General features: G+C 49.6%; 1 protein-coding gene across 4 annotated transcripts in view; it reads right to left on the bottom strand.

Moving 5' to 3' along the window:
- Aco2 (aconitase 2) overlaps window positions 1-25,863 on the bottom strand; it is a 59,779-nt gene that overhangs the window by 26,256 nt on the left and 7,660 nt on the right. For all 4 annotated transcript variants that reach the window (XM_042697868.1, XM_042697867.1, XM_042697866.1 and 1 more), the window contains exons 2-9: window positions 22,767-22,903; window positions 18,132-18,390; window positions 10,983-11,075; window positions 5,517-5,675; window positions 5,199-5,349; window positions 3,164-3,268; window positions 2,208-2,299; window positions 1,244-1,349 (exon numbers count right to left, since the gene is read on the bottom strand). In XM_042697868.1, coding sequence (XP_042553802.1) covers window positions 1,244-1,349; window positions 2,208-2,299; window positions 3,164-3,268; window positions 5,199-5,349; window positions 5,517-5,675; window positions 10,983-11,075; window positions 18,132-18,390; window positions 22,767-22,903 — 1,102 coding nt within the window. The remainder of the gene's footprint in view (window positions 1-1,243; window positions 1,350-2,207; window positions 2,300-3,163; window positions 3,269-5,198; window positions 5,350-5,516; window positions 5,676-10,982; window positions 11,076-18,131; window positions 18,391-22,766; window positions 22,904-25,863) is intronic.

Genomic DNA, 25,863 nt, shown 5'->3' with positions numbered 1-25,863 from the left:
AACTCTGGGCCTGGAGACTATCCCTGCGCTCTCTACCCCTTGAGCCACAGTACCACTTCCGGTTTTCTGGTGGTTAACTGGAGATTAAGCGTCTCACAGTCTTTCCTGCCCGGGCTGGCTTTGAACCGTGGTTCTCCGATCTCAGCCTCCTGAGTAGCTAGGATGATAGGCGTGAGCCAGCAACACCCGTCTTGAGCCACTTTTTTTTTTTAAAGAGCTTGCTTCTAATTAGGAGTTGAATTTAGAAGTGCTTTTGTTATTGGTTTTTTGGGGGGTTGTTTGTATGTTTGGGCCATAACAGGGCTTGAGTTGAGGGCTTTGTTTGCTAGGTGAGGTACTCTAGAGCTTGAGCCATGCCTCTAGCTTTTTCTCTACTTTTTTTTTTTTTTTGTCGGTCATGGGGCTTGAACTCTGGGCCTGGGTGCTGTCCCTCAGCTCTTCAGCTCAAGGCGAGAGCTCTACTACTTGAGCTACAGCGCCACTTCCGATTTTCTGGTGGTTTATTGGAGATAGGAGTCTCACGGTCTCTCCTGCCCGAGCTGGCTTTGAACCGAGATCCTCAGATCTCAGCCTCCTGAGTAGCTAGGATGACAGGTGTGAGCCACCAACGCCCAGCTTCTCTACTTTTTAAGATAAGGGCTTTTAGTTTCGCCCAAGCAGCCTGGATCATGATCCCATTGACACTTTCCATCACAGCTGGGATGACAGGCGCTTGTCCCTATGCCCAGCATGTGCTGTTTAGAGCTGATGAACTCTTTTGCTTGGGCTGGCCGGAACCTCAATGCTCTACTCAGCCTTCCTTGTTGGGCTGCCAAGTATGGGCTGCCATCTCCAGCTACGAGTTGAATTGACATCTTGTTAATAGTTTGCGGGGGCCGGCCTCAAACAGTAATCCCCTTAAATCTCCAGGTAGCTGAGATTATGAGAGAGCCACCGGTACTCTGCTGTTTTGTGGAGACAGAGTATAACTATGCAGCTTAAACTGGCCTTGAACTCCTGATCCTTTGGTCTCTGCCTCCCAAGTGCTAAGATTATAGACCCATGACATCACACCGTTGTTAGAGGAGTATTTTAAAATCACTCGCCAATATTCTCTACAATAAGCATATACGTGTTGTACCAAGCGAAGATAATTTTTTGAATACTAGGCCTGTTGTAGGAAGTGGCGCACAGGTGGCCGCACGGAGCTCTGGGGGAGCTGCTGGCCTAGAGGCCTGCTACAGGGCGAAGTGGAAGGGCTTACCCACTCGGATGTCCAGGGGCCACCCTTCCTTCTCTGCCACAGCGCCCACGTCGGCCACAGGGTGAGCCAGATCAGGAGTGAAGGGCCCGTTGATATGCGGCTTCAACTGAAAGACAAGGAGCCAGGAACACAGGGAGACAGGAGGAACAAGTCTTAGGGTGAGGACAGCCCGAGTTCACAGCTGCCCCGGGTCTGGAGGAACAGGGAGGTGGACTCCTGCTCTCCTAGCTCCTAGCTCAATGCTGCAAACACAGGGGCAGAGGGGAGGAACGCGCACAGCAGATGGCAGGCCCCCAGCCCTACCAAGCTGGCTGTCTCTCCGTACAGGTCCTCTCTGCATACAGTCCTAAGCTCAGAAGTGGCATGCCTACTTGGTGGTGGCTAGGTGGCAGAGGAGGAGAGTGACTTGAGGCTATCTATCTCCCAAACCCATCAGCTTCCAAATGACCTTACTATTGGCATCTTCTGACAAACAGACCACAGGACCTTAGATTTCACACAGTGCGGTAAGGGAAGGATCCTAGAGGCTGAACAGCCTGCCAAAAGGCCCTAGGGTCTCAACAGTGGGAATTCAGACTTTCACTGCTCTGACTGCCTCTGGCTCTTGGAATGCCTGCTAAGGTCCGCATGTCTTGGGGGGCAAAATTATGCTGAGGGCTTGCCCTCTGAACTGATAACAAAGCAGAGTTTGGTGGGTAAATCTTGGCCTCCACTGCAGTGGGATGAGGGTGAATGGACACCTGAGCTGTACACAGCGCCTCCACAGCACGAGCCGTGTGCCACTCCACCCTCCCACCCACCCCAGGCTCCATTCCCCTCCCATCAGATTCAGGCAGCAGCTGGCAGGGGACCTAGAGGGCCATAAGCCCTGCTGGGGGTACAGGTAGGATTTGCCCATCACCCAGTGCTGAGACACCAGGGTCCCTGCCCTCAGAAACCCCATGAACTCAAGTCCCCTCCTTACCTCGTTGAGGTTAATTTCAATCAGTTGGTCATACTGGCAGCCAGGGTCCGGCACCAAGTGGTCCTTGAATTCATCAGCTAGATTGGCAATGTCTGCAATTCACCAGGTGGGAAGTAGAAATTGGTTTTGAGATTTTCCATCCATCCATCCATCCATCCATCCATCCATCCATCCATCCATCCATCCATCCATCCATCCATCCATCCATGCCTTCTGGCTTCCCAAACCAAACATCAGGCCTCAGGCACTGACTGAGCCAACAGATGAACACCACCACCAGCACATAGGACACTGTCCCCAACTATGGAGGCTGTCTAGGGAAGGAAACTTCACAAACTGCAAATGACAGTGCTCAGGAGAGTCCCACAGGAGTTGGGGAATGGAAAAGCACCAACTGGGGCTCAAATCAGGGGAGGCTCCCTGAAGCTGAAGCACACAATGGTGAACAAGCGATGGTATGAAGAAGGGCAGGAAAGGGCCCTCTAGCGAGAACTCGGGCTCAACAGCCTCCACATCCATGCCCTGCCCCATGCCCCTCCCTCGCAGACTGCAGTTCCTCCTCTGAGCGTCAAAGAACCCAAGCTAGAAGTGGAAGGAAATTGAGGAACAGGCTGCAAAGGTGTTCCAAATGTTTTTCCTACTCCCCTTGCTATGGCAGCAACACAGAAGAGCTGCTTCATGTCCAGAGATTCCTATAGGGAGTGCTGGGAACCAAGATGGACACGAATTCAGTTGACAGCTCCCCACGTAATCTAAATTCCAGTCCTGAAACAGGAACATGCTGGATGCCAGACCCTTCCAAAAGGTGGAGAACGGCAGGCACCCTGCTCAGACACACTGCTTATCATCCACCCGCAGGACCCACTCACAGACGCCACAGCGAGTCTGCAGACAGCAGAGCAAGGAAAAGTATACAGCACGCTCACCTGCCCACAGCACCGCCCCGCCCAGCTCACCTTCACGGCCTGTCTTGCTTAAGTATTTCTTCATCCTGTGGTTGTACGGGAACACTGAGGTGGTGGCTCCGATTTCTGCACCCATGTTACAGATTGTTGCCATGCCTGTGGAGAAACAAGGCTGAGCAACCAGGCGTGAGCCCCAACATCTCCCAGGTGTACCCACAATTCTCCACTGGAGGGACTGGTAGTACTTCCGCTTGGCCCACAGGCTACCCTTGAGACCCAGGGTGAAAGCCAGGGTTGGTGAAGAGAAGCCACAAGAGTCAGCAGCCCAGCCGGGCGCTGGTGGCTCATGCCTGTAATCCTAGCTACTCAGGAGGCTGAGATCTGAGGATCGCGGTTCAAAGCCAGCCCGGGCAGGAAAGACCGTGAGACTCCTATCTCCAATAAGCCACCAGAAAACTGGAAGTAGTGCTGTAGCTCAAGTGGTAGAGCGCTCGCCTTGAGCTGAAGAGCTGAGGGACAGCACTCAGGTCCAGAGTTCAAGCCCCACAACCGGGCTGGGAAGGTGGCTCAGTGGTAAGAATGCTTGCCTTGCATGGATGAGGCCCTGGGTTCGATTCCTCAGCACCACATAAGCAGAAAAAGCCGGAAGTGGCACTGTGTCTCAAGTGGTAGAGCGCTAACCTTGAGCTGAAGAGCTCAGGGATGGCGCCCAGACCCAGAGTTCAGGTCCCACGACCGACAAAAAAAAAAAAAAAAAAGCCCCACAACCAACAACAACAACAACAAAAAAGAGTCAGCAGCCCACACTAAGTTCAAGCTCAAGATCGAGTCGCCTTGCTTGGCAGGGCAGTCGGCCGTCATGGCCTGACAGTAGGCCTGCGCAGCCACTGCCGGCTGTTACTGCAATCACTTTGCCAGTGAGGGAAACTGGCTCAGAGGCTCAAGGTCATCAGAAAGCTAACAAATACACAGCTCAAGTGTAGGTCTGCCTGCCTAGTATCCTGCCTGCTTTCAGCCACATGTGGTGGCAAGGAGAACATTTTTCTGAGTTGTATCAGTAAGAATGGACTCAGTTGGGCACAGGACAAGTGTCTATGGTCCTGGCTAACTGAGAGGCTGGGACAGGATAATCACCTGAGCCCAGGAGTTGGAGGCCAGCCCAAATAGCACAGTGAGACTGCCATGTCAGTGGTGGTGGTGGTGATGATGATGATGATGATGCTGTAGCTGGGAATGTGGCTTAGTGGTAGAGTGCTTGCCTAGCATGCATAAAGCCCTCGGTTCGATTTCTCAGTGGCACATACACAGAAAAAGCTGGAAGTGGTGCTGTGGCTCAAGTGGTAGAGCGCTAGCCTTGAACAAAATCAGCTCAGGGACAGTGCCCAGGCCCTGAGTTCAAACCTCCAGGACTGGCAAAAAAAAAAAACTATCTGCTGTTTGGACCAGAGCATCACCTGCACCCGTATGGCTCCCAGATGCTTGACTGATGAAAGGGCCTATTACCAGCTTCACCACTGAGCTTGAGCCTGGGTGGTGAACCCTTCAAGGATACATTGTTCTGGGGGCTGTGGCACACTGCAGGCAGGCACCTGGGGAACCTGGACTGGATCTCTGAGATTTGTCCCAAGTCTTCCTGATTTCTGCAGCCCGGGCCCAGGGGACAAACTACTGTCTCCTGGTCATTTAAAATCAAGATAATGAGTACAATTCACTTCCAGCTCAGGGAAGGTGCAGGATTGTGGCTGCTTTGTGAACAAAGTCCTGGCTTCAAGTGCGCATTCTTACCACCACTCGGTCCTCTCTGGTTTATACAAGGTAGCCTGGTGCTTAGCCAGGTTCCAGGGGCAGAAGCTGGCTTGGTTCCATAACCAGAGTGGCTCAGGGGGCCTAGAGCCTTGCTCCCAGGAGGACATCAACCGCCCACCAGATCTCTCCGTATCAGACAATCTCCTCCACCCCTCCCTGTCTGTCCCCAGCACCCACCCTGCCTGGATGGTCTTGGAGGAAGACTACTTGCTGCTCCTGCTGCTCAGCTGCCAGCATCAGGGCTGGAGCAGAGTGACAGCAGGAGGGCTGCCCTCCTTACCAGTGCAGGAGATGGACTCTACGCCAGGACCGTGGTATTCCACAATAGCGCCCGTGCCGCCTTTCACTGTGAGGATGCCTGCCACCTTCAGGATCACATCTTTGGGCGAGGTCCAACCGGAAAGGGAGCCCGTCAACTTCACACCAATCACCTGAAGAGGTGCGTAGCATGTCATCATCATGTGCCACGCTCCAACCGGGAAGTCAAGGAGCCACGCTACTCCCACTTCTATGTTATCTACTCCTCTCTCCTGAAAAGACTCACTCCTATCTACCGTCCCCTGCAGCCCACCCAGCCCCAGTCCTTCCTTCTCCTCACCTTGGGACACTTGAGCTCCCAGGGGATCCCAGCCATGACATCCACCGCGTCAGCGCCCCCAACTCCAATGCAGATGCCTCCCAGGCCACCACCATTGGGAGTGTGGGAGTCAGTGCCAATCAGAAGTACCCCAGGATAGGAATAGTTTTCCAGAATGATCTGAAAAAAAAAAAAAAATCCAAGCTCTCAAGAGAGAATGGAAGAAGGGCTAAAAGGGTGTACAAAGTTGCCCCTACCGACACTGAACCACTCCTACTGCTGTGTAGGGCCCAAGTGTGACCAGAAAGTACCAGCTTTGGGACTCACACCACTTATACTAATGAGCAAATTGGACAATTCCTACTGTATGGTTTGGGCCTGTAAAGTCTTCTTTTGCCTCAGTTTCCCCATTTGTAATATGGTAACAAAAATACCCACACTAGACGGGCGCCAATGGCTCTCGCCTGTACTCAGGAGGCTGAGATCTGAGGATCGCGGTTCAAAGCCAGCCCAGCCAGGAAAGTCCGAGAGACTCTTATCTCCAATAAACCACCAGAAAACCAGAAGCAGCGCTGTGGCTCAAGTGGTAGAGCACTTGCCTTGAGCTGAAGAGCTGAGGGACAGTGCCCAGGCCAAGAGTTTAAGCCCCATGACTGACAAAACAAAAACAAAAATACCCATACTAGCTACGGGCTGGTGGTTCATACCTGTAATCCTAAATACCAAGGAGGCTCAGAATGGAGGATCATCGGTCAAAGCCAGCCTGGACAGAAAAGTCTGTGAGACTTTTATCTCCAGTAAACTACTCAGAAAAATCTGGAAGTGGAGATGTGACTCCAGTGGTAGAGCGCTAGCTTTGAACAAAAAGAAGCTCAGGAACAGACAGCATCCAGGCCTTGAGTTCAAGCCCCAGGACCAGCACATTACCATATGCCTAGGATGTGGTGAGAGTCAGATAAAGGGCCTGAGTGGTTGGAGCAAGACTGAGAGTGGAAAGATGCTCTGCTCACACTCCCTTTTCACCGGTGGGCAAGTCTATCATGAGCTGGCTCCTGCCCACACCGGGCACAACAATGGCTGCACGAAGTCATGAGCTTCTCCACAACTAACCTGAAAAGCACAGGGTGCCACTGTCTCAGTACTCTGTGGGGGCTCAGAACTGATTTGCTTGACAGTGGCCTACAGTAAGGCACTCTTAGATCAAGAGGTGAGTGTTCCCCCAAAACCTTTGGTGAGAAGGGAACAGAGGTCCAGAGTCAGCACTCACACACATTAAACCCACTGTCTAGGCAATGGACACTTCAGAAGGTGTTCCCTTGCACCAGACATCCCATTTCCAGGACCTGAGTTCTAGTCCCACCACCTTGGGTACATCACCTTATCTCCAAGTCTGTTGGCTACTCTATAAAAACAGCTGACAAGTCAGCGGCTTAGCTCAGATGATAAAGCATTTGATTACTATGTTCAAGGTCCAGAGTTCAAACTCTAGTACCAAGAAACAGCTGATAACACTACTCCCTGGATCACTGTGATGATGTAGCTTAGACCCTTTTGCAACAAGGTCTTTCAGCTGTGACTGGGTGGCTCATCTCTCAGATGGAACTATGCCCAGCTATGGCGACCGGGAAGAACAAAGGAGATGAGAGATATGGAAGGCTCTATGATAATCAGGACTGAGGGTGGGCGAGCTCCCACAACATTACAGACACCCAGACCCAAAGGTCAGAAGACCAGCGTCTTCCCCTGAGCGAGGCTGGGGAGGACAGGCCACACCCTCACCCATCCCATTCTCTAGCCCTCGCTTGCCTCAGGCAATCCCTAAATGAAGAGTCTGGTCCATGAAGACAAGACCCGTGGCACTCCGTGTGACTATGTGGTGTAGACACAGGTGTACGACGTCTCTGGAGGCAGGGGTTAATGCAGATGTGAGGACGTGCAGCAGGCATCCTTCTGGTGACTGTGACCTCAACAGTCTATGGAAATGGCTGGGCAGATGCTTAACGATGGGGGGAAAGTGTTCTTTTTTCTTTTTTATTTTTTTGTCAGTTGTGAGGCTTGAACTCTGAGCCTGGGTGCTGTCCTTGAGAGCTCTTCGGCTCCAGACTAGCACTCTACCACTTCGAGCCACTGTGCCACTTCCGGTTTTCTGGGGGGTCAACTGGAGATAAGAGTCTCATGGACTTTCCTTCCCAAGCTAGCTTTTAACAGCAATCCTCAGATCTCAGCCTCCTGAGTAGCAAGGATTACAGGTATGAGCCACCGGTAAATTCAACTTCTATCCCTACAACACCCACACACACTAAAGACAATTCTTTCCCTATCCAGTCCCAGGCCAGGTGCTAGAAAGCAATAAGCAATTAATTACTCAGTATTGGCCCACAGAGCACACAGAACAGAGGAGAAAGCACTGGACCTACACAAGATCACACGCAGGGACCCCAATGCAGGGCACAATGAGGGCCCAGGAAGCCAGAAAGCTGAGATCCAGAGAAGGAAAACTTGGCCACCTGGGTGGAAGCAAAGGACTAGGGTTTGGTTTGATGAGAGCTGTTGAGACTGATGAAGGATAAAAACAAAGCTGCACAGATTTCACAGGTCCTTGGGAATGTTCTGCAGAGATCACACACCTTCCCTGGGAATGCTCTGCAGAGATCACACACCTTCCCTGGAAATGCTCTGCAGAGATCACACACCTTCCCTGGGAATGCTCTGCAGAGATCACACACCTTCCCTGGAAATGCTCTGCAGAGATTACACACCTTCCCTGGGAATGCTAAAGATGGAATAATTTATGCTACTAGCAAGTAACCAAGGCAAATGTGAGTAATTGTCATTCATAGTACCAAATTCTGGCTTAGAGCTGTCCAAAAGACCTGAGCCTTTGTACTTAAGCAGAATGGGGTACCTTTTATAACAATAAGCCATGACTGAACTCACCCAAAACTCTGCTGCAGAGAAGCTTGCTGTCCCCACCCCAAGGCTGCGTGCACTGGGATCTTGCCAGCACTGTCCTAGCAAGGTCAACAGTGTGAAAGGGCAGGGTAATCCTCCATTGGCTCTGGTTTCAGAGTGGGACAGAGCCAGGAGCCCAGGCAGTCAGATGACAGCCTGACTCAGCAACTCTTGAAGAAAGCAGAGGTCAAGGTCTGGGGTGGAGGAGGGGAGAAGGGTCACCTTGGAAAGGCAGAGCAGTTTCATGTTGGACATACAGGAGGGATGGCAAAGGGACACATACTCTTGGCCAATGTCCTCAACAGTCAATCACCTTGATGTAAGGAAAACACCTTCCTTCCTGGAAAAACACACACACGTGTACTTACGGAGAAAAAAAAAGATCAATGCCCAGTGCCGGTAGCTCACATTTGTAACCCTAGCTACTCAGGAGGCTGAGATCTGAGGATCACGGTTCAAAGCCAGCTCGGGCAGGAATGTTTGTGAGACACTTATCTCTAATTAACCACCAGAAAACTGGAAGTGGTGCTGTGGCTCAAGTGGTAGAGTGCTAGCCTTGAGCTGAAGAGCTCAGGGACAGCACCCAGGCTCAGAGTTAAAGACCCAACACACACACACATACACACATACACACACCACCACCACCACCACCACCAAATGAAACATGAGGAGGCTCTAGAGTAGCCTTAGGGTGGCATGGATGGTGATCCACACCCCTCTATTCTACAGAACCTCACAGCCGAAAGGAAGAGAGTCATGCGCTGTGCATGGGGGAAGGGCTCTCACATGACCGTGGTGACAGAGTACAAGGGGAAGGCAAAGAAATTGCTCAGGGTCATATCCTTGCTGCAAATGATGGCTTCACAATTAGCCAGGAAGGTGTCCCTGGGCCAGCAGGTTGACCTTTCTGCCTCAGTTTCCTCATTCGTAAGGCGTGGAATAACAAAGATTCCTTTTTCATAGTATCTTTAAAGTGCTACATCTAAACGAGGCAGATGGTTCACTCCTGTCATCCTAACTACTCAGGAGGCTGAGATCTGAGGATCGTGGTTCAAAGCCAGCCCAGGCAGGAAAGTCCGTGAAACTCTTAGCTCCAATAAACTACCAGAAAACCAGAAGTGGCGCCGTGGCTCAGAGTGGTATAACACTACCTTGAGCTGGAGAGCTCAAGCGCCTCCCCCCCTTCACCCCTGCCCCCCCCCCACCAAAAACAAAAAAAAAAGTTCTAAGTCTAGCACCTGACCCACACAGTATGCCCAACAGCTGTCAGCTACCCATGGAACAAGGCTTAATATTCGTGAGAAAAGCAACACAAAAACTAATATACTACTAGGGGCTATGGGAGCAGCTTAGCTTAGTGGTGGACCCGGGGTCTCCAGCACTGGCAAAAAAACCAACAGTTTTTAACTGTATTTTTTTTGTCTTTTCTTTTTGGTACTGGGGATTGAACCCACGATATTGCACTTGCTAGGCAATCGCCTTGCTACTTAGCTACATCCCAGCCTAAGAAGATGATGTTCTATGATAATTCACAGTTAGAAGGTACAGAAATATGTCAAACTTAGCCAAGCACTGGTGGCTTATGCCTCTAACCCTACCTACTCAGGAGGCTGAGGTCTGAGGATGGCAGTTCAAGGCCAGCTTAGGCAGAATAGTCTATCAGACTCATTTCCAAACCACCACCAAAAAGCCGGAAGTAGAGGTGTTACACAATAGCTTTGAGCAAAAAAGAAGCTCAGGGACAGCACCCAACAGCACCCAGGTCCTGAGTTCAAGCCCCAGAACAAGCACCAAAAAAAAAAAAAAAAAAAACCAGAAAAAGGAAAAGGAAAAAAGGAAAGAAAGGAAAATAAATATGGCAAAGGGCTGGGAAGGTGGCTCAGTGGTAGACCACTTGCCTTGCATGCATGAGGTCCTGGGTTCATTCCTCAGTACCACATAAGCAGAAAAAGCCGAAAGTGGCGCTGTGGCTCAAGTGGTAGAGCGCTAGCCTTGAGCTGAAGAGCTGAGGGACAGTGCCCAGGCAAAGTTCAGGCCCCACGAATGGCAAAAAATAAATAAATAAATAAATATGGCAGACTGAAAAATAAAAAAAAAAGGCAGGTGGTTGGAAAGCATTTTGCTTTTCACATGAAGAAAGACTAATAGGGGCTGGGAAGTTGCCTCAGTGGTAAAGCGCTTGCCGTGCATGCTTGAGGCCCTGGGTTCGATTCCTCAGCACCACATAAGAAAAAAGCCAGAAGTGGCGCTGTGGCTCAAGTGGTAGAGTGCTAGTGTTGAGCTGAAGAGCTGAGGGACAGCACCCAAGCTCAGAGTTCAGGCCCCACGACCGGACCCAAAAAAAAAAAAAGAAAAACATAATAAATTGATATGATAAAAATTAATCTACACAGGAAGGAGGAGGAGCCTGAGCGCTGACTGACGTCCTGCCGCCCCTGGCCACAGGCCCCTGCCTCGGCAGGCCTGGCAAGTGCTGTCTGGGTCCCCACGCACCGTGGCTGAGGCTCCTGCAAAGGCAGGCTGCGCCCTGCTTACCTGGTGAATGATGCCAGATCCAGGCCTCCAGAAGCCCACACCGTACTTGGCACCCGCAGTTGCCAAGAAATTATAGACTTCCTGGTTTATGTCCTGTGAAGACAAATCAATAAGCAGCGCGTTAGTGACACGGCTTACTTCTGGGAGCCCTTGCCATGCTCTCCTTTCTACCCCGTTCCCATGGTTCTGAAATGCTGGCTCGGTGAAGGCCGATCTTTCTCTTAGAGACCTTCTAAAAATTCCAGAAGGGTTTGGCTATGGACAGGCCCAGGGAGGAAGACAGAGGAACAGACACAGCCTGAATTCTGTGACAGCCGGCATAAGTGGTGGGTCTGAACAAGTCCCTGCCCTGCTCTGGCTCTCAGTTTCTGTATTTGTAGCAGGAGCAGGGAGGGCTAAATAACTACCAAAGGTCCCTCTAGCAATCCAGTTCTTGGTCAAAGTTGCTACTATGCTCGCAGATGTGACCAGGACAGAGGCTGAGGGACCAAGCGGACACCCAGGGCCAACTTTGGCTTCCACAGATATTGTGGCCCCATCCCAATCTCATGATGCCTTGTCTGTAACCCCAGCTGATGTTTACTGAATGCCAACTAAGGAAATGGCATCAGGCTAAACAGCCTCTCTATGCACATGGGAAGGCTACCTACAAGAGACTGCCATCAAGTCACTGTACAGATGAGAAAGACGCTCTAGGGGCTGGGAAGGTGGCTCAGTGGTAAAGCGCTTCCCTTGCATGCCTGAGGCCCTGCGTTCGATTCCTCAGCACCACATAAGGAGAAAAAGTCAGAAGTGGCGCTGTGGCTCAAGTGGTAGCACTCTAGCCTTGAGCTGAAGAGCTGAGGGACAGAGCCCAGGCCCAGAGTTCAGGCCCCAGGACCAGAAGAAAAAAGAAAAAAAAAAAAAAAGGGTGTCCAGAGTTAAACAGAGGAGCCACCCTTGTAGTTAGGGCTGCCCAACCAAAGACCCTGAGGCTACATCCTAGGGCCTCCTTCTGAAGAGGGGAAGGTAGATCCAACTGGGGGCTCTTAGCCTCGCATGCAGCAGGTGCTCAGTATGTGGTAATATTCTGATGGGCAGGAAATTGAAGGCTGTCAAGTAGGCCATGGCTCTGAAAAATGTGGGAGGAGCTATACCCATTCTACTTGTCTTCCTCTCTCCCATTAATGGGGAAGGGTGAGGTTAGCACTGGTTTAGCTGGTGTTCTTATCACCCATGACTCCAGCTTGGCTTTGTGCTGGATATTTTGGAGTTGTAGGCTGATGGTCAGTCCTGGGGCTTGAACTCAGGGCCTGGGTATTGTTCTTGAGCAATTTGGCTCAAGACTAGAGCTCTACCACTTTGAGTCACAATGCCACTTCTGGCTTTTTGGTGGTTAACTGGAGATAAAGAGTCTCACACTTTCCTGCTTGGGCTGGCTTTGAATTGTGATCTTCAGATCTCAGCCTCCTGAGTAGCTAGGATTACAGGCATGAGTTACCGGTGCCCAGCTATCAAACTGTCGCTTGAGTAACTAGGATCACAAGTATAACCCATCAGTACCCGACTTGCTTATTATTTGGAGGAAGGCACCTTGGGGGTGGCTTGACAACATAGTTTGTGCAAAGACACAGTTTACCTTGCTGTCTGTCTGTCTATCTCTCTCTATTATCTACCTCTCTAGTAGTGGTACTAGGGCTTGAACTCAGACTGTAAGCTCTCACTCAGCTGTGTATCTGTATGTGTACACGCACATGCATGTGTGTGCACTTGTTTTGGGGCTTGAACTCAGGGCCTTGTACTCTCACTTGGCTTTTTCACTCAAGGCTGGAAATCTACAATTTGAGCCATACCTCCACTTCTAGCCTTCAGCTAGTTACTTAGAAAAGTCTCATAGAAGCCAGATGCCGGTGGCTCATGCCTATAATCCTAGCTACTCAGGGGGCTGAGATCTGAGGATTGCGGTTCAAAGCCAGCTTGGGCAGGAAAAATCTGTGAAGCTCTTATCTCCAATAAACCACCAGAAAACTGGAAGTGGTGCTGTAGCTCAAGTGTTATGTTCTTTTTTTTTTTTTTTTTTGTCCAGTCGTGGGGCCTGAACTCTGGGCCTGGGCACTGTCCCTCAGCTCTTCAGCTCAAGGCTAGCGCTCTACCACTTGTAGCTCAAGTGTTAGAACACTAGTCTTGAGCTGAAGGGCTGAGGGACAGCACTCTGGCCCCGAGTTCAAGCCTCACAACCGGGAAAAAAAAAAGTCTCATAGATTTGTCTGCTCGGGCTGATTTCAAATCACAATCCTTAGATCTCAGTCTCCTGAGTAAGCAGGATTACAAGTGTGAGCCACCAGTACCTGACCTGCTCACAGCTGCTGCTCTACCACTTGATCCACACCTCCAGTCTAAAGGCCAGGGTTTATCTAAAGACGTGACTTGTCAAGGACAACTAACACTGACCCAGCACCACAGTGGATTCTAGTGTTGCAAGGGAGGAACTAGGCAGTAAGACCCACCAGTCTTAGGCAAGGGAGAGCTATGACTTGTGGCAGAGAAGGGACCTGCTACAAGTTGCACAAGTCAACGATCAATACTCTCAAAATCATCTGACTCTCCCACCAGCCATGCTTTCTTCTTTCATTTGGTTCCCCCACTGAAAATAATGATAGACAAAGAACTTTGGTTTCTAAGGCAGCCTCTTTCCAGTTAATAATTAACATGTTGGTCTTCATGTTTATAAATTAGTCACTTGTGAAATTGGGACTCAGAACAAAAAGCAGGAGTCATGTGTCTGAGTGCATCTGTATACACCTCCTGTGTGAGAAGGGCCCAAAAGCCTAAACTCAGCTTGGATCCCTTTCTAGCTGTGTCTGAACAGATCGTTCTGCCTCTCTGAACCCCACCTATAGATTTATATGTAACACCACCTATATGTAAAACTATATCCTTCTCCTGCTTAATTTAAACCTTGCTTGGTTTGAATGTCCCATACGATACTCATACTAAAATTCAGTTGCTACTGGAGCAATATTAAAAGGTAGGACCTTCAGCTGGGTGCTCTGGCTCTCACATATAGTCACAGCTACAGAAGAGGCTGAGATCTGCAAAACTGTGGTTCAAAGGCAGCCTGGGTAAAAAGCTTGCAAGACCTATCTCAACCAATAAAGTAGGTATGGTGGTGTTGGTTTGCAACCGCCTACCTGGAAGCATAAACAGGAAGACCACAATCCAGATATGTGAGATCCTATTCAAAATACAATTGAAAAACCAGAAAGGTGTAGGGAGTGGCTCAAATGGTAAAATATTTGTCTAGCAAGTGTGAGGACATGACTTCAAACCCCAGTAACACACACACGCACACACACACACACACACACACACACACACACACACACGAATTGGGGCTTTAAGAGTTGGTGAGGCTGGGTTCTGGTGGCTCATGTGTTATCCTAGCTACATAGGAGGCTGAGATCTGAGGATTACAGTTCAAAGCCAGCCTATGCAGGAAAGTCCATGAGACTCTTATCTCCAATTAACCACCAGAAAAACGGAAGTGGCGCTGTGGCTCAAGTGGTAGAGTGCTTGCCTTGAGCTGAAGAGCTGAGGGACAGTGCCCAGGCCGAGTTCAAGCCCCAGGACCAACCCAAAAAAAAGAAAGAAAGAAAGAGAGAGAGAGAGAAAGAGAAACATTTGGAACTGGACAAGGTGATATACACTTATAATCATATCACTAGGGAGGCAGAGACAGGAGGGAGGTATGTCTCTGAGTTTAAAGGCCAGTCAACACAGAGTGAGACTCTGTCTCAAAAAATAAAACAGCGGGGCGCTGGTGGCGCACACCTGTAATCCTACTCAGGAGGCTGAGATCTGAGGACTGCAGTTCAAAGCCAGCCCGGGCAGGAGAGACCGTGAGACTCTTTTCTTCAATTAACCACCAGAAAACTGGAAATGGCAGTGTGGATCAAGTGGTAGAGCGCCTGCCTTGAGCTGAAGAGCTCAAGTCTATGATCGACAAAAAATAAAAATTAAAATAAAAATTAAAAAATAATACAATGCCAGGTGCTGGCAGGTCATGCCTATAATCCTAGCCATTCAGGAGACTGAGATCTGGAGGATCATGGTTTGAAGTCAGCCTGGGCAAAAAAGTCTGCAAGACCTTCAATTAACCAGCAAAAAGCTAGACTAGAATGAAGGCATGCGTCAAGTGGTAGAATACTAGTTATGAGCAAGAAAGCTGAGCAAAATTACACAGCCCTGTGTTCAAGGCCTGGTACCAATACAAAAACCAAAATCAAAAACAAAAACAGGATGACTTTGGCCTGACTTTTCTGACTCACTTGCACTCTCCTGTCTTTCTAGCCTGTTGTTAAGCTTTTTTTTTTGGTCGGATACCCTGGAGTTCTCATACTCTGGAACTCTGCACCAAATAAACTTGAGTAGTATAACTTACTCAGTGCTTTCAAGAGTACAAGCGATTCTTCCCGCGGTCCACGTCCCTACCTGCCCTTGCCATCACACCCAACTCGTTCTACAGACCCACCAGTGAGGTCTTAGGGCCTGCAGATGTGGTTCTGTCTAGAATGTTCCTCCTCAGTTTCCCACTGAGGTCTCAGCTCATAGTTACATGCTCAAAGAGACTGTCCTTTCTCCTGAAAATCTGTGAGGCCTTTTTGATACACTCAGAGTCCTGTATCTTCCCGCCTAACAAATCCACATTGGAGTTACTGCTTTGTGACTGTTTCTTCATACCAGACTCTAAGAGCCCCGAGTGTCAGGCCCCCAGGGGCCTACTCAAACTGAACTCTGCACCTAGGTGTAAATGCTAAATAAACATTTGCTCAATAAAGAAGGGATGAGCTTTGAAATCCTATGATTCAATGAAGGTCATCTGTGGCTAGTAGATTCTGAACCTTCAAAGCAGGGGAGAAGAGCGTTCCCCCAGAATGAAGGCCCTGACATGTGAGTATAGTTGTTCAGAGGGCTGCAGAGGTCCCAGTTTCCTAGCCTTAGTAGCTTTTGGCCCCTGGCCTTGCAGGAAGACATGAAATATGAGTACCTATTCTGCCCCTAACACAGAGGCTGCCAGCCAGCAGGCAGGATTTTCTTGCAGCTGTATGGAAAGAGCTACCCTACAACCAGGACATTACAAGTGGGGGAAGGTGTGGAGAACAGACTGGAATGGGAAGACTGCCCGGAGTGTTTCCCAGGGGTCTGAAAAGCTCTGTGGGCTGTGTTGACCCCGGAGCACACTCTGCTCTGTGCCAGGCGGGCAGCAGCCCTGCCAGCATTCAGCTCTTGCCAACAGTTCTCAGCAAGGACACCACGCCCACTGCTGGAGGTGGAAAGCAAGGAGGCCTGAGGCTGGGAAGGAAGGCCCACTACCTCCAAAAGTAGCACCCACAGAGGCACCTCCAACCATGCCTGGGAGCAGAGGCAGGGATTGAGTTTCACAAGGAAAGGAGAGGAATTCAAGGAGAAAGCTATCAGAGCGGGGTGGCTGCCTCAGGGTCTAGGGAAGCAAAACCTACAGAAGAAGGGCCTCAGAGGAGACCATCAGCATGAGCACCATGAAGCAGGAGCTGGGAGCAGATCAGCCTAAGTAAGCACGCCTCTTGTGCATGTGGGACCCAATGGTAAGTTGCCATTACAGACAAAACAGAGCCCTCCAGCCTCTCTCTCAGGCAAGTCCCTGGGGTTGGAGGAGACTAGGCATGGTGGCTCATTCCCATAATCCTAGGTACTCAGGAGGCAGCACTGAGGAGGACTGAGGTTCTAGGCCAGCCTAGTCGAGCTCAAAAGACCCATTTCAATAACAAATTGGACATGGTGGTATAAACTTATCATCTCAGATATTCAAGAAACAAACAGGAGGACTGGGGGCCACACGGACCAGCATAAATTCAAAATCATCTCTCAAAAAAACTGAAGCAGCAGGCGCCAGTGGTTCATGCCTATAATCCTAGCTACTCAGGAGGCTGAGATCTGAGGATCATGGTTCAAAGCCAGCCCAGGCAGGAAAGTCCCTGAGACTCTTATCTCCAATTAACCACCAGAAAGCTGGAAGTAGCACTGTGGCTCAAGTCGTAGAGCACTTGCCTTGAGCTCAGGGACAGTGCCCAGGCCCAGAGATCAAGCCCCAAGACCGACCAAAAAAAAAAAAAAGAAAGCAAATTCAGCAGTGATACTCACTGGACATTATGTTGAAAAGGAACTATACAACTTATGGGTAGGTGTGGTTGTGGGTGTGGCTGTGGGGGGAGAACTGGGAGAAGATGAGGGCAGGGGTGACACTGTCTAAAAAGAAATGTACTCTTCACCTGACATATAATTCTAACCCCTCTGTACATCATCTTCATAATAATTTTTTTTAATAACTGAAGCAAAAAGGGTCAATGGCCTCGTTCGAGTGGTAGAGTGCCTGCTTAGCAAGCAGAAGACCCTGAGTTCAAATCCCAGTAGAGCAAGAGTAGAACTGCACAGGACCAACTTCTCCAGGGCACTGGCACGTAGCAGTTCCTGGGGTCTGCAGCACTTTTCTTTTCTTCTTTTTCTTTTTTTTTTGGGTCCAGTCATAGGGCCTGAACTCTGGGCCTGGGTGCTGTCCCTCAGCTCTTCAGCTCAAGGCTAGTGCTCTACCACTTGAGCCACAGCGCCACTTCTGGCTTTTTTCTTTCTTTCTTTCTTTTTTTATTGTAAAGATACTATACAGGGGGTTACAGTTACATCTGGCTTTTTTTCTTTTTGCTTCTGTGGTGCTGAGGAATCGAACCCAGGGCCTCATGCGTTCAAGGCAAGCGCTCTACCACTGAGCCACCTTCCCAGCCCAGCACTTTTCTAATGTAACAGCAAGTAGGCTCTTAGTGTGGGAAGACTCAAGAGAACTGTTATCTTCTTTAAACTGTTTTCTAACATCTTCACAATGACCAAATGTCATTTCTAGTATTAGAAAAGGGAAAAAACAAGGGAAACCTTCCGACTGGGATATGGCTCAGGGAAAAGTGCTTGCCAAGCGTGTGTAAGACCCTAGCTTCCATCCCCAGCACTATTTACAACAAAACTAAAGCTAATGCAAGCAGCCCATCAGAACCTGGGACGGTGTCCCACATGGCCTCATGGGAGGGATGTACTTCTCACCCCACGTCACACCCACCACCTGCTCCCATGCTGCCTCATGCTTACCTTGGCCCGTTTTAGGTCTTTCTCACCCCCAAGCTGGGCTTCAATCAGATGGTCGCAGTGGATGGTTGATGGCACGGCCACCTTGGGCAGCCCACTGCTGATGAACTGCAGCATGGCCATCTGGGCGGTAGCGTCCTGCATGGCCACCCGGTCAGGCCGTAGCCGAAGGTACGTTTTGCCCCGCTCGATCTCCTGGTTGGCAGGGTCATCCAGGTGTCCATACACAATCTTCTCTGACAGGGTCAGAGGCCGGTTCAGTCTGAAGGGGAAAGGGAAGAGGGAGTCTAGTAGCAGCTAAGTGGTCCTTGGCCTGCTCGCAGCTCCTCCCTCTATCTCCCCTGAGAAGGAAGTATACTGCAGGCCCTCACATTCCACTCAGTGTGGACAAATTGGCCCCGCTCTCTACTGTATCCCTAGCACACAATTCAGTGCCTGGTCCTTACTCATACTCCAAAATTATTTAATGGCAGCATCCTAAGGGACGACATTGTTGGATATGTCCTTTCCCACCCCTGATGCCTAATCAGTAGCTAGGAAGGGCGCACCTCATTACTCACTGCTCACCGACTACATTCCTGTAGTTTCATGAAACAACCAAGAGCAAACAGGCTTGGCGGGCAGGCGTTAAGAGCTCAAGCTTGCAACCTGAGACCCTCGTTCTTCTCTGAGCCCTCTCACTATGTCCTTGCGCCCCACTAAGTCACAGAGGACCGTGCCAGCATCCCCTATCCCCAGGCTGCCACCTCATAGGCTGGATACCTGTCTTCCTGCCACACTGAAGACGTTCCCAGGAATCTCACAAGCCCTGAGAAGTGTGGCTGGCGGCTCTCAAGAACAGGAAACCTTTCGCTGTTCCTGTCTTCCTGGACTCCATCTCCCTAGAGGTTTCCCCTTCCTTCCTTTCTAGGGCCAAAGTATCAATACCAGTTCAGTCCTCCAGGGGACCCAGCCCTTGGCCAGGATGCAATTGCCTCCTCCTTGCCTGCCCTCTGAACCCACTGACCCACCTCAATCCTAAACCTCCTACCCTAATACTCCCTGCTGCCCACACAACACAGCCTCCCATACCCCTAGCACCCCACTCTGGTCCCCACCATTCTAGGAAGCAGCAGAGTTACCCCACAGCCAACAGACCAAACTTAAGAGTTTGAGGCTAAGGGAAGAAGCATAAGACGAAACCAGAAACTCTTGGTTAGATCTGTTTCTAAAATAACTGTGGACCAGACAAATAAATGAGCAGCTGCCCCTGCCAGGCTCCGCCCCCCTACCCTGAGAGCAAGGCTAGCCTGGAAGCAGGGAGCGGTTAGCACACCTATGTTTTTGGTTATGTTGTTTTGTTTTCTTGAGACAAGGTCTTGCTACATAATCCAAGTTAGCCTGCAATTCATGATGCTCTTTTTTTTTTTTTTGGGTCCGGTCGTGGGGTCTGAACTCTGGGCCTGGGTGCTGTCCCTCAGCTCTTCAGCTCAAGGCTAGTGCTCTACCGCTTGAGCCACAGCGCCACTTCTGGCTTTTTTCTTTTTTCTTTTGTGGTGCTGAGGAATCGAACCCAGGGCCTCAGGCATGCAAGGCAAGCGCTCTACCACTGAGCCACCTTCCCAGCTCTCATGATGCTCTTGCTGCCTGCCTCAGCCTCCAGAGAGCTGGGAGAGACAGCTTGCCTCGCTTTATTTTGAAACAGCTTTATTGGGGTACAATTGGCATATAATAAACTGCATATATGTAAAGTATACAACTTGGGGCTGGGGACATAGCTCAATGATGGAGGGGTTATTTACCTGTGAAAGGCTCTGTATTTGATACTTAGTACAGGGGAAGAAAAAAATTGCTGACCCTATCCACCTACACACACCGTTCCCTCCTCCCTTTTGGTAACAATCCCTCCTACCCAGTCCCAGGGGGATCCACCTGCTACAACATTGAAGATTAGGGTTTCTCACAAACAGATGAGGAAAGTGAGGCACAGAAAAGTGATGTAACTTGGCTCTGGTGCCACAAAACTAGGTGTGCAGAGCTAGAACAGCAAGAACCTGCAGAACAGTTCATTAACTTCTGCTGCTAACTGACAGCCAGAAGCAGTGGGACCCTGCATGAAGGGAGCAGTTAAGCATCAATGCAGGTATGGTTGGCACACTGCTAGGAATGCAATCTCTACCTTCAGCCAACCTGGTCCCAGCCCCGTGGTCCCTAAGCCCTTGAAAGCACAGGGCCCTAAGGCACTGGCTGTGCAGCAACTGCAGCCCAAAGGGCAGTTCTAAGAATCTATGTAGCCACAAATCAGGAGAGACGTGCATAAAAATAGCACAAACCCAGGGCGCAGGGGGCCGTTCCCTCCTAGCAGCATCTCCTATGCTGCTGCGCTGCTGTGCCAGACCAGTGACTCACAGCGGGGAACACTGCCTGCGTCCCATGGCCAGGAGAGCTGAAAAGCAGCAAGGAGGCTTAAAACCCAGCCTTGAAGGCAAATGCCTGGAATGGGATAAATGACTCACCACTGCATTTCCTTGCAGAGGGACTGAGGTGGGAAAAATGAGTCCTCTATGTCTGTTCTTTGTTACTTGGCATGACAAGAGACCTAGTACCCCAAAAGAGAATCAGACTTCTTTTTTTTTGTTGTTGGTCATGGGGCTTAACTCTGGGCCTGGGTGCTGTCACTCAGCTCTCTTCAGATCAAGGCTAGCGCCAATTCCAGTTTTCTGATGGTTTACTAGAGATAAGAGTCTCACAGACTTTCCTGCCAGGGCTGGCTTTGAACCATGATCCTCAGATCTCAACCTCCTGAGAAGCTAGGATTACAGGCTTGCCTCCACCTATGATAGCCAAAAATAGCTCCAACAGACACTGCTAAGTATTCCCCCACTCCACCCCGGGGACAAAATAAGCCCTTGTGTCTCCCTGACGCTCTATGGCAACAGTGAAAGTGAACAACCCCTGTCTGCGTGCAGCGGCTACAAGCTCTAAGTCATAGGCCAGTGTTCCCAACCAGTCATGAAGGTTGGGAAATAAAACAAGCAAGGAAAATTTGGATGGAGCTAATTTTACTAACAAAATTAAAGCCTAAAATACTCGCAGTACCTTAAAGGTTGCTTTTGTGGTTGTTGCTAATGATTTAAAACATGAGCTCTCCTGATGTATGATGAAAAGGGTAGGAAAGTGTATTGCAAACAAAGGGAAAAATCCATCATTCGGGGGCTGGGAAGGTGGCTCAGTGGTAGAGTGCTTGCCTTGCATACATGAAACCCTGGGTTCGATTCCTCAGCACCACATGAGCAGAAAAAGCCAGAAGGGGCGCTGTAGATCAAGTGGTAGAGCACTAGCCTTGAGCTGAAGAGCTGTGGGACAGTGCCCAAGCCCAGAATTCAGGCCCCACAACCGACAAAAAAAAACATAATTTTCCCACTAAACCATGATCTAAGAACTCCAAGAAAAATTAAATATTGCTTTCTAAAGAAAATAAAGCCTTGCTGGGCACTAGTGGCTCACAAGTAATCCTAGCTACTCAGAAGGCTGAGATCTGAGGATCACAGATCAATGCCAGCCCAGGCAGAAAAGTCCAGGAATGGCACGGTAACTCAAATGGTAGACTGCTAGCCTTGAGCTGAAAAACTCAGGGACAGTGCCCAGGTCCAGAGTCAAGCCCCAAGACAAAAAAAAAAAAAGCCTTGTATTTCTCAGTCCTGACTGCACTGTAGAATCAGGTGGGAAACTGGCCAATGCTTTTCACATTTTCATGCTCCAATCCCTTGAAGATCTTGCTTTTTTTTCTTTTTTTTTGATCAGTTATGGGGCTTGAACTCTGGGCTTGGGTGCTGTCCCTCAGCTCTTCAGCTCAAGGCGAGCGCTCTACCGCTTGAGCCACAGCTCCACTTCCGGTTTTCTGGTGGTTTATTGGAGATAAGAGTCTCACAGACTTTCCTGCCCGGGCTGGCTTTGAACAGCGATCCTCAGATCTCAGCCTCCTGAGTAGCTAGGATTACAGGCGTGAGCCACTGGCACCAGGTCAGGGGATCTTGTTAATTGGCAGGTTCCCACTGGTGGTGGTGGTGTGGGGGAACCTTGAGATTCCGTAGTTCAACAGACTCCCAGGTGGGGGCAACATCCCTGACCACATGAATAGTAAGTAATCTGAATGGCTACTAGCGGGCTTGGAGATGGATGGTCTTTTTCCCAGGTAGTTCTAACTTTCATAAAGTTCACAAGAATGCTACAAGCAATGCCAGAGGCACTGAAGTCAGACAGATGTGGGCTTGAGCATGGGCCCTGCCAACAACAGATGTCAGACCTTAGAGTACTCCCCCAATATGCTGCTCAATTTCTGCAAAATGGGGAGGGGATGTAACAACCTCTAGGGTTATGTGTGTGTGTGTCTTGGAACTCAGTGCCTCTGGCTTTCAATTGGCTTTTTCATTCAAGGGTGGAACCCTAGTACTTGAGCCATACCCTCACTTCTGGTTTTTTGCTGGTTCACTGGAGATTTATCTGGGGCCCTACCACATGAGCCAGGGACCTTTGTATCTGAAAAATCTCATCCTGCCATCACTATTACCGTCTGCCCTAAGACTCACCTATACTGCCTAAGGGCAGGCACAGCAGCACCCCTTAACCATCCCCACAAGCTCCCACTTGTGGCCCTACCGTTTTCGAACAATGTTAATGTTCTTCTCTAGCAGGTCATAGCGGATATACTCATTGGGCTCAAAGTGGCTCATCGCCACCTTGGCCCGTTGGCACAGGACTGAAGCCACATGGTACTGCCGCACACCCAGGGCTTTCTGCAAAAAGAAAGACGAAAGCACTGTCAATGAATGGAGTTCTCAGGAGAGACCATCCCTGAGGTACAGTACAGCACGGTGAAAAAAACAGAGGAACTTAAGTGTCAAGAGCTGTTCTGTGCCTGCAGTTGTGGTTTCTTAAGCTGAAGCACAAATGACCCAGCAGACACAGAGCAGTCTACAGGAGATCGTGAGGATTTGTAGCAGAATCTCTGGGATCAAAGTCAAGTGTTACTATGTAAGTTGTATCAGCTGAAGGAAAGTCCCAAGGAGCCACAGAAGGGGATTTAGCCAGCTCTGCTGGCTGTGAAGGGAGGTCAAAGAAGGCCACATGTAAAAGCTCTTGTTCAGCCAGGCGCAGGTGACTCACACCTTTAATTTTAGCTACTCAGGAGGCTGAGATCTGAGGATCACGGTTCAAAGCTAGCCTGGGCAGGAAAGTCTGTGAGACTCTTATCTCTAACCACCAGAAAACTGGAAGTGGCGCTGTAAGCTCAAGTGGTAGAGCGCTAGCTTTGAGCTGAAGAGCCCAGGGACAGCACCCAGACAGACAGACAGACAGACAGACAGACACACATACACACACACACACCAAAAATAAAGCTCTTGTTCAGCTGTGAAGCACAGCAACTAGTCCATCTCACCTTCAGTTCCTTGAGTGTGCAGTCAAGACTTGCCGTGTGTGTGTGTGTGTGTGTGTGTGTGTGTGTGTGTGTGTGTGTGTGTGTGTGTGTGTGTGTGTGTGTGTGTGTGTGTGTGTGTAATAGGGCATGAACTCAGGGCCTTGCATTCATTTGGCTTTTTTTTTTTTTTTTGCCAGTCATGGTGCCTGAACTCTGGGCCTGGGCGCTGTCCCTCAGCTCTTCACCTCAAGTCTAGCGCTCTACCACTTGAGCCGCAGCACCATTTCCAGCTTTTTCTGCTTATGTGGTGCTGAGGAATCGAACCCAGGGCCTCATGCATGCAAGGCAAGCGCTCTACCACTGAACCACCTCCCCAGCCCCTGCACCTCTACTCTTAAAGGCAGTTTGTTATGTAGCAGCAGGTAAATGATTGCTAGGATGGAGTATGTTGTGAACTTTAACCTGTGGGTGACATTCACAGGGTAACTGTAACCAGGAAGAATAAATGACTCCAAAGAAATGGCAGCAGGAAAGGAAGAGCCTTTCACCTTCCAGGTGGCCTCTTGTCAAGGGATGTATTCTGTTTTCCTGTAGACTGATTTCAAGGACAAGGACACCAAGTGTCATTCATTCACAGACCATGTATCCCTCATATTTATAAAAAGATTAGCTATAGGTGTTGCACTTCTACTCTCAGAATAAAAATAAATGCAATTCCTTATTAAGCATGGGCTCTGGGACAAGCCCCTTCGAGCCTGTTTTGAAAACACACTGCAACAGTACAAAGCAACTGTTATTCCAGTGAGTTAAGTCAGAGGTGTGAACTTGGTATACAATGAATCCAGGATGAAGCTCAAGTCTCTCTGTCAGTCTGCTACTAGTCCCTCCTCCCTTAGCCTACCTTTCCCAGCACTCCAGCACTGTGACAGGTCAGACTGAGAGTACTTAACCCTACTGCCCAACTCAGTCCCACCATATACCTGCTATGACCCTGGGAAAGTTACCTAATGTCCCCAAGTCTAAGTTGACTGTAGTGAAAAGGGAGGTAAATTCTGTAGTGTTAACAACAAATGAAATAATCCACATAAAGTGCTTCCACATAAAGTGCTTCGCATGGCTAGCTCACAGTGCAAAGGTTCACTAGGCAGTTAGGCTCTATCTCTCCCTTCACAGAGATGAGGATGAGGGCGGTTCCTTCTCTGCCATAAGCAGCATGCCCCCTCCCCCCTGCTCTCTGCCTCTCTGTCTCCCTGTATCAGTCCTGGGGCTGGGCACTGACTGTGAGCTTTTAGCTCAAGGACAGCACTCTAACACTTGAGCCACAGCTCCACTTCCATACTTCTTGGTAGTTAATTTGAGATTCATATCTTGGACTTTTCTGCCCAGGCTGTGTTCAAACCATGATCCTCGGATCTCAGCCTCCTGGGTAGCTAGGGCTACAGGTGTGAGCCACTAACATCCCATGTGCAGTCATACTTTATGTTTAAATTTTTTTCACTTGATATTGTAAGAAAGCATTTTTTAGGGGCTGGGAAGGTGGCTCAGTGGTAGAGCACTTGCCTTGCATGCTCGAGGCCCTGGGTTCGATTCCTCAGCACCACATAAGAAAAAAAACTGGAAGTGGCGCTGTGGCTCAAGTGGTAGAGTGCTAGCCTGAGCTGAAGAGCTGAGGGACAGCGCCCAGGCCCAGAGTTCAGGCCCCACGACCAGACACCCCCCCCCCAAAAAAAAAAAAAAAGAGAAAAAAAGAAAGCATTTTTACCTTAGAAAAGCAAATGGAAATAATATTCTTGTTTTAGTAGTATATGTAGGATTACACAAAATTAGTTTCACTATGAGACTTTCATATATAAATTTAGATGCGCAGATCACCTTCACTCTCCAGTCTCGTCACTCATCTCCATTCCCCGCTTGCCCCATCCTCTTCCCCAACAACTGCCTTCCACTTTCCTGATTTTAAAAAAATGTTTGTTTTTTTTCTGTTGGTCATGGGCCTGAACTCTGGGCCTGGGTGCTGTCCCTCAGCTCTTCAACTCAAGGCTAACGCTCTACCACTTGAGCCACAGTGCCATGTCTGGCTTTTTCTGCTTATTGGTATTGAGGAATCAAACCCAGGGCTTCATGCATGCAAGGCAAGCACTCTACCAGTGAGCCACCTTTCCAGCCCTTAAAAAAAACCTTTTAAAAGGCACAAAATAAGCCAAGTACAGGTGGCTCACACCTGTAATCCTAGGTACTCAGGAGGCTGGGGTCTGAGGATCATGGTTCAAAGCCAGCATAGGCAAGAAAGTACTCAAGAGAAAGTCTTGAGATTTTTAGCTCCAATTAATCACACAC

The sequence above is a fragment of the Dipodomys spectabilis genome, unplaced genomic scaffold (genome assembly GCF_019054845.1).
Source record: "Dipodomys spectabilis isolate Male_0828 unplaced genomic scaffold, ASM1905484v1 ptg000230l, whole genome shotgun sequence".
Classification (NCBI taxonomy): Eukaryota; Metazoa; Chordata; class Mammalia; order Rodentia; family Heteromyidae; genus Dipodomys; species Dipodomys spectabilis.
The sequence above is the reverse complement of the archived record's forward strand: the minus strand, read 5'-3'. Positions and strand labels throughout refer to the sequence as shown.